Source organism: Amblyomma mixtum, chromosome 8 (assembly GCF_055824585.1).
Source record: "Amblyomma mixtum isolate Tamu chromosome 8, ASM5582458v1, whole genome shotgun sequence".
In the NCBI taxonomy this organism is placed as follows: Eukaryota; Metazoa; Arthropoda; class Arachnida; order Ixodida; family Ixodidae; genus Amblyomma; species Amblyomma mixtum.
Window position 1 is genome coordinate 778,582 of NC_143019.1, and position 18,440 is coordinate 797,021.

The 18,440-nt window shown below is 46.7% G+C and overlaps 2 protein-coding genes across 2 annotated transcripts in view; one reads left to right on the plus strand and one right to left on the minus strand.

Moving 5' to 3' along the window:
* LOC149331105 (ubiquitin thioesterase OTUB1) overlaps positions 1-1,378 on the minus strand; it is a 45,711-nt gene extending 44,333 nt beyond the window's left edge. The window contains exons 1-2 of the mRNA XM_089556329.1: positions 1,244-1,378; positions 833-885 (exon numbers count right to left, since the gene is read on the minus strand). Coding sequence (XP_089412455.1) covers positions 833-885; positions 1,244-1,322 — 132 coding nt within the window. The 5' untranslated portion in view covers positions 1,323-1,378. The remainder of the gene's footprint in view (positions 1-832; positions 886-1,243) is intronic.
* An 819-nt stretch (positions 1,379-2,197) lies between these two features.
* PolG1 (DNA polymerase gamma, catalytic subunit tam) lies at positions 2,198-5,962 on the plus strand. The gene has a single exon (XM_089556330.1). It carries the CDS (start codon positions 2,283-2,285, stop codon positions 5,817-5,819), a length of 3,537 nt encoding a protein of 1,178 aa, XP_089412456.1. The 5' UTR covers positions 2,198-2,282; the 3' UTR covers positions 5,820-5,962.
* The last annotated feature ends 12,478 nt before the right edge of the window (positions 5,963-18,440 follow it).

Consider the following 18,440-nt stretch of genomic DNA (forward strand, 5'->3'; position numbering starts at 1 on the left):
GCACTGACATCGCACAGTACGCGGGCCACTAGAATTTCGCCTCCATCTAAATTCGACCGCCGCGGCCGGGTTCGAACCCGCGTCTTTCGGGTCGGCAGCCGAGCACCATAACCACTGAGCCACCGCGGCGGCAAAAAAAAACAAAAAACGTTGCTTTCTAATATGCATTTGAACACTATTCAACCTTGCATACTTATGATCATCGCAATTTATGCCAGGGTACACGCAACAACCCCGGCAGCTATGGGTTATGGCAATGCACACAAATAGACCCTGGAAAAAAAATATGCCGACAGAGTATTTGGCCTTAACATGGCAGTCTCATTGCACCAGAATCCATTTGTACACAGGCTTGTGCCGTTCCCTACCCTGTCTCACAAAACGAAAAATATGAGTGCAGCAGGCTTTGATTTGCTCACAACTAAACATCGATATGTTGCACAGGCTAGAGTAGTCGATGCGACTAAGGGTTCCCGTTCCCAGCACCACATTGTTCCCTATATTGCCTTCGAAAATGAGAGAAATCTGCCAGCGTTCCTCGGAACACGTTTCATTATGAAAGCTGAACGCCGCAGCGTCTTTCAGCACAGAAGCGACCTAAAAAAATTGTATAGAGAGGAAGGGACGGGAAAAAAACGTCTTAACAGCTGACTACACAGTGGAACACGCTCTTTTTTAACCGTTTAGGTGCTCCGAGATCCGACACCCAGTGACGCTGACGCCGCGCGACGCACCGGTATGCGAAGCTACGACAAACCCGCGCGTGCGATGGAACTTTATGCTAGGAGGCATTGAAGAGGCGCTGCAAGAAAAAAAAGGAATACACACTTACCTCACGCTCAATTTCCTTTTCTTGCGCAAGTATTGCTTCGTCGTGATTGATGTCTGAAAGGCGAAGCCGGAAAAGCAAGTTGTCACAAGCGCACACAACACCGCACTTCACGACGTCCAAACAGAAACGCCCGTAAATACGTTCGGCGAACTGAAAATAATATATCGGCAGCATTCACGCAGAGGACGAGGAGTCATTAAAAACAACCAGCGAGGAAGTCATCGCTCACTTGACAGAACAGATAGAACAAATCCAACGATCGAATGCAAGGAGCGGTTAAGGCCTAGGAGGCCAATACAATGGGTGCCGGTCCTCGAACTGTTTCCGCCAAAACTTCGGGCCGCAGTTCCTTCCATACAAGTGCAGGACAGCGGTTCGAATGCATGCGTAGCTACTACCGTCCAAACGTACCTGACATCATGTTTTTTGCGGGTGAATTTGGTTCAGCTTGCCGCACATCATCGGCCATGTTTACGTTCGAAGGGTTCATTTTGGAGTGGCGACATCTGCGCGCCTGCAGGCGTTCGTTTGAATCAGAGCATTGCCTCCTAATCCTGCCGGCTGTAAGACTCCGCATAAACAACATTCCTCTACAAGTCACAAATAATTGGCGAAAAATTAAAATTTAAACGCTATTTTGTCATTAACGGCCTGAAAAAAAAAGTTTGCAACGCAAAAGTTATTCCCAAAACTACTTTAAAAAAGTGTTAATTTTAGCTCCTTGATGGCGCAGCTATCTGTCTAAACAATATAATTGTCACAAAAGATGCATTTATTGTTTGTTAGTATTGCTCAGTTATTCTGATTAAAGGCTTTAACGGGTTTCACTACAACATTTTAGATCCCTTAAAACGTTGTTTCACTCCTCGTTTCATTTCGGTTTCCGCGTGAGGAAAGACGAAGTGCATAGAGCTACGATGCACTTCTCCATGAAACAAGCGTTTCGGTGCTGCAAAACTGTCCTGCAGAAACACAAACCTTTGCACTTGACTTAAAATGACGTGTATTGAAGAAATTATAGTTACAAAATAATACAGTACATTGATAATCAGAGTTACGGCAAGCGTTTTGATGGTTTTGATTTCACTGGCCAGCTCAAGAGCAGTTTCAACAGATACTCGGAAGAGGTGCAGTTACTTAGAAAATTGTAGCAATAGTAGTCTACTATAAAAAAAAAAGCGGAAGGATTAAGACAGATTCTTTACGCAGAGCCTCGACAATCTTGTAATTTTTGTGGTCATAGAACTAATGTGGGCTTTAGGCCCACATGACATGAACAACCCATAGGTGACGCTGCTATACATTTCAATTCTTTATTATTTTCTTTAGAGTAATAAGCAGACTACCTCTAGCCAACGTAAACAAAACACGCATGGCCGGATACAAGGCGCATGCGGTTAGCGAAATTGCGGTACAATATCTTCATGAACTTTCGTGGTGACAACCCCTGATGCTAGCCCAGCTGCGTGTACCGCTGTCTTTCCTTCGTGATAAATCTGTCGCTCTCAGGCGGCGCCAAAATGCGGCTTCGCTTTCCGAAACGGCGCTGCCGGATCATTGCAGCGGCAGCGCGGAACCAGAAAACGCGCGCCGTTTCAACCCCATCGGAGTGCAAATGCTGTCGGCTGGGTTGCACCGGCAAGTCTTCGGTGGCGCCTGCGACAAGCCCGTCCCCGACGCCGTAAAAAGAAGCGTGCTTCACCTGAAGGAGCAGAAGCTATGGGGTCACGACACCGCGCCTCTGCCAGCCGTCGACTTCAAGCTACCGCCTCTGCTAGGCTCGAACCTCGAGGAGCACTTCCTGGAGCTTGGCCACCGCTATTCCAAAGACTACAAGAACGCCGCTGCAGAACTGAGCGCCACGCCCTTACCACGCATGCCGTCTCTCTGGAACTTCGCGCCAGGATGGACGAAGTACGTCAACGACGGAAGAGAAGCGATAACAGTCGACTGCCCCGACGAGACGTCGCTGATCTTCGACGTCGAGGTGTGCGTGAGAGAGGGACACTACCCGACGTTAGCGACGGCGGCCTCTGGCGAGTGTTGGTTCTCCTGGTGCAGCCCGCAGTTAGTCGGCGAGCGGTTCAGGTGGAAAGAGCGGATAAAGTTGAGCGACCTCATACCTTTGGAGAGAAACACCGGTATGGAAAAGTCGCCGGCTAGAATAGTAGTCGGCCACAACGTGGGCTTCGACAGGTCCTTCATCAAGGAGCAGTACATGATTGAAGGGAGCCGCCTCAGGTTTCTGGACACTCTGTCCCTCCACATGTGTGTTTCAGGTTTGACGAGTTTCCAGCGAGCTTTATCCATGGCTAGCAAGTCAGAGAAGACATCGGAGACCACGCGTGGTCCGCCTGTTGAAATGTGGCAAGACCTCAGTTCCCTCAACAATCTGGCAGATGTGTACAAGCTCTACTCTGGGGGCAAAATGCTGAAGAAGGAATCCAGGGACACCTTTGTGAGTGGCACGCTGCAGGACATTGCGGACAATTTTCATGAGCTCATGACGTACTGTGCCAATGACGTGGTGGCTACCCATGTTGTTCTGGGAAAGCTGCTTCCATTATACTTTGAGCGTTTCCCACACCCTGTGTCATTTGCAGGCATGTTGGAGATGCTGACGGCATATCTGCCAGTTAACCAGAATTGGGAACGCTACCTCAAAGAAGCAGACTCCATTTATGAAGATTATCAGCAGGAGCTGAAGCAGATGTTGACGAGCATTGCCAATGCATCTTGCCGTCTGTTACACGACGAGGCATATAAGAAAGATCCGTGGCTCTGGGACCTTGACTGGTCAGTACAGAGCATTAGGATAAAAAAAAACCCTGCTGAATCACAGGTTACTCCAAAAAATGCTTCTAGAAAGAAAAGTAAGAAGACCAGTGAGGCAGCCTCTAGGGAAATCTTGGCAAACATGTCTGATGCTATCAAAGATGGATCAGAAACAGACACCCGTGTCAGTTCTGAGATAACACCACCAAATTCGAGACAGAGCCCGCAACATTTGGAGGACTGTTCTGATCCACCTTCAAAGCCAGCCTCAGCTTTGGAAGCCAGCCAGAACAGCAGTCCAGTTGCCTCTGAGAAAGAATTGCTGATACAGGTTCAGCACGTCTTTGATACATCAAAGTTGTTGTACAAGGTGCAGCCGTTCATGCCTGGCTATCCTGCTTGGTACAGAGACTTCTGTGTGAAGCCGCCAGCCAAACCCGAGGACAACCCAGAATGGGCTCCTGGACCATACCTGATAAGTACACAAATGCGATCAGTGCCTAAGCTACTTCGCCTGAAGTGGGACGGCTACCCTGTTCACTATGATGAAAAGCACGGCTGGGGCTACTTGGTTCCGAAAACCGAAAATGATGGGTCTGTTGTTACCGCACCTGTTAGGAATGAAGAGGGAACCAACAGTAAAATGCCAAGGTTTCCATTTGCGGAGTTTCTGAAGGTTTGTGGCTATCAAAATTGTTCTGTGGAGAGCGGTGACGCAGATGCAATGTGGAAAAAGCTGGAAAACATCCCAGAAGAGGGAGCAAAGGAACTCTGGCGCAGGGCTTTAGGGGAGAGAGCCGATGCTCCGCGAGTGCAGGAAGATGCTGACACAGACATTGGCATAGAAGGCTGTAATTTTTTCAGGCTCCCACACAAGGATGGCCCTCATAAAAGAGTTGGAAATCCACTGGCAAAAGACTTCTTGCCTAAGGTTTCTGACGGCATCCTTCAGTCCAGTGACAATCCAGAAGCCAACCAGGTGTTGTCGTTGAGCAAGATGATTTCATACTGGAAGAATGCTCGTGACCGCATCATGGGACAGATGGTGGTGTGGTTTGATAGAGAGGAACTGCCAGGGAGAGTGGAACCCGATGGCTGTGCAGACTATGGCGTCATTTTGCCGCGGATCATTCCAGCTGGCACAGTGACGAGAAGAGGAGTTGAGACAACCTGGCTGACCGCAAGCAATGCGTACAAGGATCGTGTGGGGAGTGAACTTAAATGCATGGTGCAAGCTCCGAAGGGATACCACATTGTCGGTGCTGATGTGGACTCGCAAGAGCTCTGGATTGCATCTGTATTTGCAGACGCCTACTTTGGGGGCATGCATGGCTGTACTGCCTTTGGGTGGATGACCCTCCAAGGCAACAAGGCAGCAGGCACAGACATGCACAGCCGCATTGCCAAATCTGTTGGCATCAGCAGGGATCAGGCAAAAGTTATCAACTATGCCCGTATCTACGGTGCTGGTTTGCCATTCGCACAAAGGCTGTTTATGCAGTTCAACCACAGGCTGACTCTCCAAGAGGCTGCGTCCAAGGCAAAGATGATGTATGCCCAGACAAAGGGTGTGAGGGTGAATGCCAGTGAAAACGTTGGCGGCCAAAACGTCCACATTCATGGTGCTCGTAAGATCTGGTCTGGTGGAAGCGAGTCTCACATGTTCAACAAGCTTGAATCCATTGCCAACTCAAAGCTTCCAAAGACTCCTGTCCTGGGCTGCTGCATCAGCCGTGCCTTGGAGCCTGCTGCTGTGAACACCAACTTCTTCAATAGCCGCATCAATTGGGTCGTGCAGAGCTCTGCAGTGGACTACCTTCACCTGATGCTGGTCACCATGAGGTGGCTCATGGAAGACTTTGCAATTCGTGGCCGCTTTGCCGTCAGCATTCATGATGAAGTGCGCTTTCTGGTTGCATCCGAGGACAGGTACAGAGCTGCCTTGGCTCTACAGGTGACAAACTTGCTGACGCGTTCCTATTTTGCCTGGAGGCTAGGCATGCGGGACCTTCCGCAAAGTGTGGCATTCTTCAGTAGTGTGGAAGTTGACACTGTGCTCAGAAAAGAGGTGGACATGGACTGTGTGACGCCTTCGAACCCCCAGGGATTGAAGGAAGGCTATGGCATCCCTCCAGGGGAAGCTCTGGACATTTACACTGTCCTGAAGAAGACGAGCGGAGGCTGTTTGTCACGCGAGGCTAATGCAGCCTGAGCTTTCTTATTTCACTGCAGCTAAAAGGTTCAAGGGTGTTCTTATGTTTATAACCTAGTCCATTTAGACGTGTGAGGCAGGCACCCTCAGGCTTTTGTACTCAGGGTAAAGTGGCCCTGAAGTAAATAAATACTAACTGCTGACATTTGGACTCATTTTTTCTGGATGATTTTTTTACGCACTGATAAGGTTAGTTCGCAGCTGTATTGTATGTTGATGCCACATCTACTGCAGGCATGGGTCTCCGACACAGCTTTGTACGTATTAGGTGGCTTTGTAAGCATTGCACTGCCAGCAGTGTTTCATTCGCACTGACAGTTCTGTGGGAATCCTGAATGTTTAAGATTAGAATAATGGGCTTGGGAATTGTGTTTCATTCCGGTTCTACTGGGTAGAAGTCTGGCACGTGTAATATCTCATTAATGGTGTTTGCGGAGATTTTTTTTTTGTTTCTCGAACTTTAAAGTAGGTACGTTTCCTTCTCAACAGAAGTGGGTGTACGCATTGCTCTTTTAATTGCATAGTTACCTACCGTGCCATTTTAAAATCCACCGATGCTTTTCTCACTTCTTTTAATTGTATAGCATCCAGTTTCATGCCTTCTGTCTCTGTAATGTAATTGATTTCATTGCATTTCTAATAATGACAGAGATGCCGCCACTTTTCTTTCACCTTTCGTATCTAGCAAGGCTGTTTCCAATCATACGGTCGAAAGGGCTGTTTAAAGTACCATAGGCACCTAGTTCTAGTTGCATGTTTTCTTCTTTCAAATGATGCGTTAGGCATTGCAATTCATGGTTTACCCTGTAACATTCACTTACTTCCGCTGAATAATTTCTATTTGTATTTGTCCTTGAGGCTGTTTTGGTTTAATGAGCCGGATGATTGCTATGATTAGTTGGGAGTGTTTATGTTTGGCGCACATAAAAAATGTAATATAATAGCTGATGTGTAGGTAATTATAATCCACTGCAATGCTTGGGCCAGTTTGCTTAAAGAGCTGGAATGAGAATAGAGGAGGCGTCAGTGGTTGTATTGTTTTCTTGTTCTGCCTGATATGATCTAAACACTTTCAACACATTGCAGCAATCGTCCAGTTGATCAAACCGAAACAGCATCAAGAAGAAATTCACTTGTAAATTATTTACCAGTCGTAGCCAAGAGGCACATAGTAAGCCTCTAATTCTAATGTGTAATATATCATTTGAAAGAACTAAAATTGGGTGTCTATCGTCCTCTGACAGTGACTGTCTTCATCTACTAGCGTAAAATTCATTGAAAAGGCATCATATACAAACATATTCACAAAGGAGGTGAACATTAAGCAGCCGCACTAAATTTAAAGAATTTGCGAAGTATAGTGCACCAAGCTTGCTGCAACAATGCCTGCTCTAACTTCTGCACATTGTGTGAAATGTGCATTAAAGAATAACAATGTAGTAATCTGCGCTGGCAGTCTACCATTGCCATGGGCACTGATGTGGGCGACTACTACCTGGATTTATGCACGCTGCAGAATTGTGTGGAACCTCAGAACAAGTGCCAGAATGGATTGTGCTTTCCTGTTTTAATTTGCTAAGATGCTCCTGGAACTTTATTATTCCAATATTTAGTGGTCATATTGTTGAAAGCAGCCATTAAATCATACCGGGCCCTTGCATCTAGACTAGGGCATCAAGGCAAGCGTCTTGTTCTCGCATTGTAACAGTGGAATGCCAAGTTCCCAGAGAATCATTGGTGACTAAAACTGTGTTGCAGTTAGTAAAAATAACCTCAACTAGGACACTTGTGCTTGGCTGAAAAAAAAAAATGCATACACTTAAAAACTCCGTTTTCCAAATAATTGTCTTGTGGTTTAGTTCTTCATGACGGCCTTATATCTAAATTGGCACCTTTCTTTAAATCTGATGTCTTTTCTTGCTTTAGCGTTTGACCTATGTCGCATAACGGCTTCTGTTCTTTCTCAGACATGGAGTACTCGAAGTCATTCGTTCTTTCAGCTCCACTATCTGTTTCATCGTGTATGCATTAATATTTAAATATCGGCTTGTTACGGTAAAAAGTATGGCTGTTGCAGCATATCAGAGCCAACGTTGGAGGCTGTAAGTAAACAAGACTGTACTTAATGGGACGCTGAGTTCAAATTTAAGTTGACCAATACCAGTAGATGACCACGTTTGAATGACTGGACATTTATGAGAATCTTAAGAAAGCTATGCTTTTATTGGAAACAGAGCTTTTACAAACTGGACAAAGTCAAAAAACGAATCGCAGGCGTCGCCACCCCGCAAACTGTGGTAATCAATTCATCCATACGCCTTTAGTGCGTGGATTGTGACACGACTACACTGCCATTCCCTTCCAAGCACTGATCGCATTAGTAGTCTTTCTCAGTCTTGACGCCACTAACTTGAATTAGTGGCAAGCAGAAAGTTTTCCTGTTTTGAATCCCATTTTCTCAGCAGTAAAATGTATCTTCCACTGCCAAACAAGTCTGAGCACAAGTGTTGTCCTGTGTACGTCTCCTGCTTGCGAACACGTCCTTTCCGCTGGTTTTCCACTTACCATGCACCAACTGGCCCAACAAGCTGCGCTTCTTCATAACAGAATCGATTTTCACTGAGAATGGACATTTGGTGTGGTTGTCCGCACGGTGTTCTGCACCAATTTTTGTTTTTGTTTGTACTACATTTAGCCGGTGGTAGTTTGAGGTTATTGTCTGAACAGTTGTGGGCATATCAATTTTTACAATTTCGGAAACGGGATTCTCTGTACAGCGCCGCAGTGAATCCGCCTTTTCGCAAGGCGTGGTGCCGCCCTCTGGGGAGTGAGCGAGAACTGGTTGAAGAAAAGAAAAATTAGCTGGGGTTTAACTTTGGTTAAACCTGGTAGGTTGCGTAAGCATTCATAGCGTTCCATTCGGGATCATCACCGGTTGTAGACGATTCGGTTTCGATAGAGACGCGGTGCGCCCGTCTAGCAGCGTCTTGAGCGCGCTGCTTAGCAAGGCGCTGTTCGCGTTCATCTGTCTCCGAAGCCCGTTGTCGTTTCCTGGCTTCGTCAAGCCGATGTAGCCTCCCTTTCTGTTTATCAGGCGGCATGACGACATAGCCGGCAAGCGAGCGAACGCAATTTATACCCCCGCCCCATTCTCCAGCCTCCTCTCCAGACTCCGCAGCTGGCGAGAGCGCGGCGAGGGCAGCGCCTCCACTCGGCAGCGGCGCGGCTACAGCTGTCCCAGGTAGCACCGAACATTAGAATAGTGTTATAAAAATGTTATGTAAGTTGGAGTAATGTTACATGTTGCATGTTGCATAGTAACTTTACATTAACATTAAAAATTAACATATAACGTTATAAGTTACATAGGAAACGTTACTTTCACATTCTAAACAAACGTTGTTTTAATGTAATCTTCTAAATTTTATTATAATGTTAGAGTCGCAACTATAAAACAACATTGCAAATATATTTCGAGCACGGATTTCCAGACATTTTCTCACTGTTCTTAGAGTAAAGATGTTTTTCAACTAACAGTACCTTGTAACCACATCTCTTAGATAGTACTCGCCATAGATTACATGAAGAGCCCCATTATTTTGTCACAAAACTTTAGTTATTACCCATTCCCTACTGTCACTCATGGGACATCCCGCAGTAGCGAGTATACGAGGTCTGTTAGAAAAGTATCCGGCGTTATTTTTTTTTTTTTTTGCGAACACCTGATGGATATGAAACAAGCGCGCTTGCATCACGTGACCTTGAACCTTTGTGCGCATGCACGAATTTTTTCCCGCCTGCCGATAGGGTCAGTCGCTGGGAAGCAGCATTTGAGTGAGGCGGTGCGCAGTGCTCTCGTCGGTTTTTTTATTGCAAGGAAAATGGCGGAGTGACAGAAGCAGCGCTACTCCATCAAATTTTGCCATGAACTGAGCGACAGCCAAGTGGAAACCATTCGGAATATTCAGACGGCTTTCGGTGAAGATGCTATGAGTAGCACACAGATTAAACAGTGGTACAATTGATTTAAAGATGGCCGCACATCGGTGGAGAGCGAGCCACACTCCGGTCGGCCATCAACATGCCGAAATGACCAGGTCATTGCCGAACTGAACGCTGTGGTGATGCGGGACCGTCGCGTGACTATCCGAGAAATTGAGGAAGAGGTGGACATGAGCAATTTTTCCGCACATTCCATTATCACCGAAGATTTGGCCATGGAGAGAGTTGCGGCGAAATTCGTGCCGAAGCTGCTCACGGTGGAGCAAAAGCAGCTTCGTGTTGAAGTCTCACAGGACATGCTGGATTCCGCAAACAGTGACCCCGACTTAATCAACATCATAATAACTGGTGACGAGTCTTGGGTGTACAGGTACGACCCGGAAACCAGATCCCAGTCGTCACAGTGGAAGCATTCCACGTCCACAAGACTTCAGAAGGCCCGCCAAGTGCGCAGCAATGTGAAAGTGATGCTGACTGCTTTCTTTGGCACCCTCTGTGTGGCAGACCACGAGTACGTACTCCACAGGGTCAAACAATGACCAAAGAGTGCTACAGGAGTGTCCTTTGTTGCCTACGTGATGCTGTGCGGCCCAATAACCCGGAGTTGAGGTCAACAGGAAAGTGCGCATCCATCACGACAATGCTCCCGCACATTCCTCGCACTTGATTCAGACTTTTTTGGCGAAAAACCAGACTCCTGTAGTTCAACACACTCCTTACTCTCCTGATATGGCCCCTGCGATTTCTGTCTGGTAGCCAAAATCAAAAGGCCATTGAAAGGAGCGCGATTTCAGACAAGGAAGAACATTATGGCTGCAACGACAGCTGAGCTAAACTCCATTCCGAAAGGGGCCTTTTCGGAATACTTCCCAAAATGGCAGCACCGCTGGGAGAAGTGTGTGGAGTCCCAAGTAGACTACTTTGAAGGTGACTAGGTTTGGAACGCTCCAGTTATGCAAGTTTTTTTTCTACGGCCAAAGGTCGGATACTTTTCTAACAGACCTCGTATAAGCTCGGCGGCATGATATCCGTTTGGAGGTGAGTGAATACGAGTTGCTGTGCTGTAGTGTGTCGCTCTTGTTGGTTCTAGCAAAGCGTTGTAAGTTGTGTGCCGTCACCACTGGCAGGCCTGCATGCTTGTGCGGGGCTGCTTCACCATTTTCGAGAATGTTGCATTTATGTTGTTTACATGTTTCATGAATGTTTGGGGAAGGTTATTCGAACGTTTATATGTAACATTACAAAAACATTAGAAAAAAAAGGACATTGAAATAACATTTGAGCGTAACAAAAATGTAACATTATTGCAATGTTTCGGTGCTACCTGGGATAGTGCGCCGCGCCTCGAGCCGCCCTTCAAGGTCAAACGTGCCTCGCGGCCGCCCCGACGCGAAGGGCTCAAACCTGTCGTAATATTGCTTACGCAATAAAAAAAGCGCTCGTTTGCAATGAAGACGTCATCTGGTATCACGGGGCACCAACTGCGCATGGGAGATGGCAAGTGTCTGTTTGGCAGCTGATGACATCTGTTGCTTAAGCCTGTCGCATGCATGAACTGCACAGTAGAAGCTAGCGGTTTGTGGTTTTCAACCAATGCAGCTGGAGGAGGAGAGGGTGCGCATACGCAGAACGGCAGCATGATAAGGGCGGATTCTGGCCTTCTCGGCGCACGCTGCCACACCCACACCTCATACAGCAGCTTATGTGTCATGTGTCTTTTGTTCCCTGCCTGGGCTGCTCTGGACTACGAGGGGGGACCCAAAAAAACACTGAGAGCGCGCTTTCATTCATAGCCATAGTAAAGTTCTACCGCTAGATGGGGTCAGTAGAGACCTTCACGAAACAGCTGTGCAGACGGCATCAATTTGTAGGTTAACATTTGAGCGTAGTGTCATATTTCGCTTGCTGTTATTATGCGAAGCATATTAACGTAGGTTTCGGTCCTTCGCGCGACGCCCGGCGGTGGCCACCATTGACCTTCAAGTCACCTTCAAGTAGGTCACCTGACATGACGTCACGTGAGGACGTCACACCGGCTGCAGATGGGGCCTCATATCCATATCGCGCCGTCGGACGTCGCCCGGCGGAGGCCTCCACGCTTCGGTTCGCGCCGTCGCGCGCGACGCGGCGGCGGCGCCACCATCGCTGCATCACGTGATATGTGACGTCACGCCAGGGATGAGGCGGCGCGCGCCCGCCGTCGCGTCAGTCTCTGTGCCCGCAACCGCGCCAGCGTCTTTGCGCCGGGCGTGTATGCGGTCAAGATGCCTCCAAACGCTAAGGACATGCTTCGCATCCACTGGGCTTAACCTTGATAAGCCTTCAATTTTTTTTGTTCCACCTGGGATTCTTTATGGCAAGTTTAAAAGAACGAAGAGTGTGTTTGAAATTTTTTTTCCTGCTTGAAAAATTGGCAACGGAAGCGTACCAAATGTTGCAACAGGCTTTTAAACAGGATCCCAGGTAGCACCGAACATTAGAATAGTGTTATAAAAATGTTATGTATAAGTTGGAGTAATGTTTTTTTTATTTATTTATTTATTTATCATCATACCCACAGCGCCATTGGCTGGCATTACAGTGGGGGGGTAGAAGAAAAAGTACACAAATGCCACCGCGTGCAGGTGGTTACAAAAAAAAAGATAACAATGAGATAGAAAGAACACGGAATTATACACAAAAAAATGTCACAGCATGGAAGAAAATGAATCATTTGATAATATGGACACTACTTCCTCAGGCAGCTTGTTCCATTCCGAAACCGTTTTGGGGAAAAAAGACATTTTAAAAAGGTCAGTCCGGCACCTGTATTCTTTAACTTTAAGTGAATGATCTCTACGTAAAGACACGTAATCAGGGTTGGCTATATATTTGGTTCTGTCTATTCCAGTTCTAGAATGAAATATATTATGAAATAATTTTAAACGCAGTACTTTCCTACGTTTTTGAAGTGAGTCCCAACCCAAAGATTTTTTCGCGCTCGTTACACTAAAATATCGCCCATAGTTATTGAAAACAAAACGAACAGCCAAATTCTGAACTCTTTCTAGCTTTTGAACGTCAAGCAAGGTTTTCGGATCCCAGACTGTGCAAGCATACTCAAGTATGCTTCTAACGTTTGTATTATACAGCAGTTCTTTAGTCTTTAAAGGGAAAAGTTTAGCGTTACGTCGCAGGAAACCTACAACACGACAGGCTTTGGCAGTAACGAAATGCACGTGACGATGCCAAGACATTGAACTTGTTAAATATACACCAAGATATTTAAATTCCAACACTGAAAGCAGTCTGCTATTATTTATGTTATAAGTGAAAATATGGGGAACCTTCTTTTTAGTGAAACACATATGTACAGATTTTTGTAAGTTAATATGCATTCCCCAGTTCTCACACCACTGGGCCACTTTACACAAATCCTGTTGTAATGCATCGCAGTCACTTTGATCGTTAATAATTCTATACAATACACAATCGTCCGCAAAAAGACGCATGTATGAAGAAATACCTGAAAAGATGTCATTCATGTAAATTATGAACAGTAATGGGCCCAAGACGGATCCCTGAGGCACCCCTGATGTTACAGCCACCTCATGCGATTGTTTCCCGTTGACAACAACACATTGACGCCTAACGCTCAAATAATCCTTTATCCACCTAATAACGTTCTCATTTATGTTGTACCAGTATAATTTTTGTATTAATAAGGCATGTTACATGTTGTATAGTAACTTTACATTTACATTAAAAATTAACATATAACATTATAAGTTACATAGGAAACGTTAGTTTCACATTCTAAACAAACGTTGTTTTAATGTAATCTTCTAAATTTTATTATAATGTTAGAGTCGCAACTATAAAACAACATTGCAAATATATTTCGAGCACGGATTTCCAGACATTTTCTCACTGTTCTTAGAGAAAAGATGTTTTTCAACTAACAGTACCTTGTAACCACATCTCTTAGATAGTACTCGCCATAGATTACATGAAGAGCCCCATTATTTTGTCACGAAACTTTAGTTATTACCCATTCCCCACTGTCACTCCTGGGACATCCCGCAGTGGCGAGTATATAAGCTCGGCGGCATGATATCCGTTTGGAGGCGAGTGAATACGAGTTGCTGTGCTGTAGTGTAGCGGAGAAGGTGTCGCTCTTGTTGTTGGTTCTTGCAAAGTGTTGTAAGTTGTGTGCCTGTCACCCAGACTTCGCGCACTTTTAGCGTGAAGCTCCCAGACACCCTTAGAGCGTGTGGGGGTAGCGGTCTCGGACTCAAAGGAGATGCCCTCGACTCAGCGTGGCACGCTCAGCGGAGACCAGCTACCAAGTGACAAGAGGTTTTTGGGCGTTCGGTGCCCAGCTTTCGCTGGTCGCAAGCCAGAGAATGGGTCGGAGCCAAAGGTTCACAAACAAAACAAAGTTTATACAGCAAAGAGACGATACAGAGGATTACACAATCACTAGTACAAGCACATACAAAGCGATTAACAAAACAATGCAACGCGTGCAAAGTTAAACTCGAGAGAGAGACTACAGTACAAAGGCAATATTGCACCTAAAGTGCACTAACACAAGAGAGAGAGGTAAACAAACAAAACACAATTTGTTCACCGGGCACTGCGGCAGGCCGACGACCAGAGTTCCACGACGATGCCGTCCCGCAGACTGGCGATTGTTGCCTCGTTGGTCCGATGGTGGCCGAGTGGTGTTTTCCCGGGAGTCGAACGGGCGCGCTTCGATGAAGCTTAAACGGCGGTCCGGACTGACTGATAGCTGTCAGCGTCCTTCTTTTATAGGCTCGCTCTGACGTCTGTTTGTTCTACGCGCCAAAGTAGGCGCGCACATACACGCAGCATCTCCAGTGTAGTTTCCCTTTCTTTCTCTCGCCGGCCGCGCGTCCCCATTGGTCAGAGTACGGCGGTCGCATCTCGAAGTTTCGAGCGTATTCCGGCGTGGCGCCATCGTGGCGGCGTCGCCGACTTCCGAGTGCAGAGGAGGGGGACACGTCTTAGCGCACGCAAGGCTTCCCCCTCTTCCCCCCGTCAGCTGTAGAAGCGACTCGGATGTTCCAGAGAAGTCTTCGTGTATGACTCATTCCCTCGGCGCCCGCCGTGGCGGTGAGCGGTGGTGAAGGAGAGAGAGAGCACACGCACGCAGGCTAGGCGCTCCGCGGGGGTTTCCTCCTCCCCTGGTCGAGACGCGTCCGCGCGGCGCTGTTTTTCTTTGTTTGCTTCAAAAATGCGCCGAATTTTGTGACAGTGCCGTCACCACTGGCAGGCCTGCATGCTTGTGCGCGGGGCTGCTTCACCATTTTCGAGAAAGTTCCATTTATGTTGTTTACATGTTTCATAAATGTTTGTGGAAGTTTATTCGAACATTTATATGTAACATTACAAAAACATTAGAAAAAAAGGACATTAAGGACATTGAAATAACATTTGAGCATAACAAAAATGTAACATTATCGCAATGTTTCGGTGCTGCCTGGCATGCTATCAGCCGCACACAAATATTCGAATGGTTTGGGCGCTTCAAATGTGGTGAGATGAGTGTTGAAGACCATGCTCGTTCTGGGCGTCCTTCAACGTCTTGAAATGATGAAAACGTTGAAAAAATCCGTTACAAAATCAACGAAGATCGTCTTTCACGATCGACCGAATTTCAGAAGATACAGGCGGTAGTTGGAGCTCGTGTCAGTGGATTTTGACTGAGCAGTTGCAAATGAGACGTGTTTCCGCTAAATTTGTTCCTCGCCTTCTCACACTGTATCAAAAAAACATTCGACTGAATTTGAACCGGGACTTAAAAAAAGAGATTGAAAGTGATCCAAACTTCTTGACCAAATTCATTACAGGTGATGAGAGTTGGTTGTAAGGGATCGTTAGTGTACGCGGGGTCATCGGAGGGAGAGGGAGACATCGGAACGCGGCTGGGAGCGCTCAAAGCGAAGCGTCTCCTTTCTCGGAACGCGGCCGCTCACGAACGCGTCAGGAAGTACGGGTGGCCCCCGCCCCGCGGTACCGATTCGCGCACGTACTGGCACGAATGTGTATTTGTGTTTGTTTTTATGTTTATTTAGTGGTAGAGAGGGTGGTTTTACCTTGTTGAAGCTGGAGAGCTGGCCATGCCCTTGAAGAACCAATCATGTTGAGAGCACAACATGATTGGAAGCTACGAAATGTGGGCCGGGCCTTTAGGGCTTTAAAACCGGGCCCCGGAGCTGGAAGCGGGGTTCTGGGCTAAGGTGAGATGCTATGCATCTTCGGCTATGCCGAGTAGGGGCCTCCCCTTGTGTTAGCCAGTTCCACCTTTTTGTTGTTGGTTTAATTTTGTCTCTAGTGCCTGAGCTTGTATGCAATGTAAATATCTGTACATAAACTTCAAGTGTTCGTCTTACCCCTGCGTGTCAACTCATCACAAGACCGTCTCTGACGGGGCACCCCTGGTGCGAAGAAACGCTTCGGTCTTTCAAGTGAACAAACCGTCTCTGGCGGGGCACCTCTGGTGCAAAGATAGGGAACCTGAGAAACTTTACTTTGGTGTTACGCGTATGACCCAGAAATTGAAAAAAGCAAGACAGTTGAAGTCGAATGTGAAGATGATGATAATTGCCTTTTTTAATGTACGTGGAATTGTGCATCAAGAATTTGTTTCCCTTGGCCAGGCTGTTAACCAGCACTTTTATTTGGAACTTTCTGCTAGTGGATGTGCGGAGGAAACACCCAGAACTTTGGCAGTCAGGTGACTGGTTCTTTCATCACGACAATGCCCCCGCACACACGGCCTTAAATGCGACCCACTGTTTGGCCTGGGGCTGGCCTGTTGTTCCCACCCTCCGTATTTACCATACCTATAGCCCCGTCTGACTTTTTTCTCTTTCGGAGAATGAAGAAAACTCTAAAAGGGAAGCGTTTTGATTATGGGGAGGCTGTAAAAACAGCTTTGCCAAGGGCACTGGACGATATCAAAGTTGAAGAGTTCCAGAGATGGTGCAAACAGCGGGAAAAAAAGACATGAGAAGTGCATCGCATTTAGTGGAGAGTACTTTGAAGGTGACTGAAGGAATTTTGTGCAGATGTTAATAAAGAAAGTTTTTATACAAAACATCTGGTTTTCTTTGGGTCCCCCTCCCATATATACTGACATGGATGGATGGATGGATGGATGGATGGATGGATGGATGGATGGATGGATGGATGGATGGATGGATGGATGGATGGATGGATGGATGGATGGATGGATGGATGGATGGATGGATGGATGGGTGGATGGATGGATGGATGGATGGATGGATGGATGGATGGATGGATGGATGGATGGATTGATGGATGGATGGATGGATGGATGGATGGATGGATGGATGGATGGATGGATGGATGGATGGATGGATGGATGGATGGATGGATGGATGGATGGATGGATGGATGGATGGATGAATGGATGGATGGATGGATGGACGGACGGACGGACGGACGGACGGTCCCCTTTGAAACAGGGTGGTGGCGACAGCCACCATGCTCGCCTTTTTTTATTTTTGTTTAACTGTGTTGTAAATTGTTAATAAAGTTCGCCTTTTTCCTTCAATATGGGCTCCTACACTTCTAACTATGTCACAGCTCTACTTCTGAGCCACCAGTTTTCTAATCACTTCCAATCATAGCCACCTTTTATGTTTTCGCAGCCGCCCGGCTTTAGACACAGTAAACCGTTTCGTCATTCCTGCCATGGTTTGACAGAGGCCACACGACATGCGCACCGGCGCATAGTGATGGGCGCTCGTGATGTGGCTCTGACGCATTTCATTATGCAGCTGCGCTAAGTACAGTCGCGTTTTTCAATATCTGGAAACTGATTTGGATGTCAAAAGCCACCTGCTACTATAATCTCTGAGGCCTAACTTTAGTACTTTAATAGTTGAAGCTATGAAACTTAACATGACTACAAATTAACCTTTTAAACGTCGCACTATGAAGCATTGTTACGGAGAGGAAAATCCCCATTGGCAATCCTTAAATGCCTTCTCAAATAAGTGTGAAAAAAAAAATGTAGCCATATTTACAAAGAGCCATATTGCATGTTTTTTTTTTTCGATAAAGAACCCCAGGTGGTCTAAATTTCCGGAGACCTTCACTACGGCGTCCCTCATAGCCTGAGTTGCTTCGGGACGTTAAACCCCAATAAACCAAACTAAACCAACCATTTTTGGAAGATAGTTCCGTACAGAGAGCTCTGATGTCGTCAGAAACAACTTTAGTGCCTGCGCAAAGCGTTTTTTTTTTTCTTGCTGTCTGAAGGCAACCTCATAGCTGCCTGCACCGTTTTCGCAAACTACAGAGAACAAATTATAAAGCAAACCAAAATGCTTGAATAATGTTTTCCGTTATCGTATGAGCTGTGTCGCATTCAGCGCCTCGCATGTGAAGCGCTGAATGAGATACATTGCGCTCGAGACATGCTCCCGTGCCCCTAAATCACGGCTTGCCGTGGTAGGCAGGCCGCGGTAGCTGAGTGGCTATGGCGCTCGGCTACTGAGCCGGAGTAGTAAAATCTTTACTAGCCTCATCTCTCACATTCGCCACCACTGAAAGAAGGCCGCGCAAAGCACTTTTTCCCCTCAG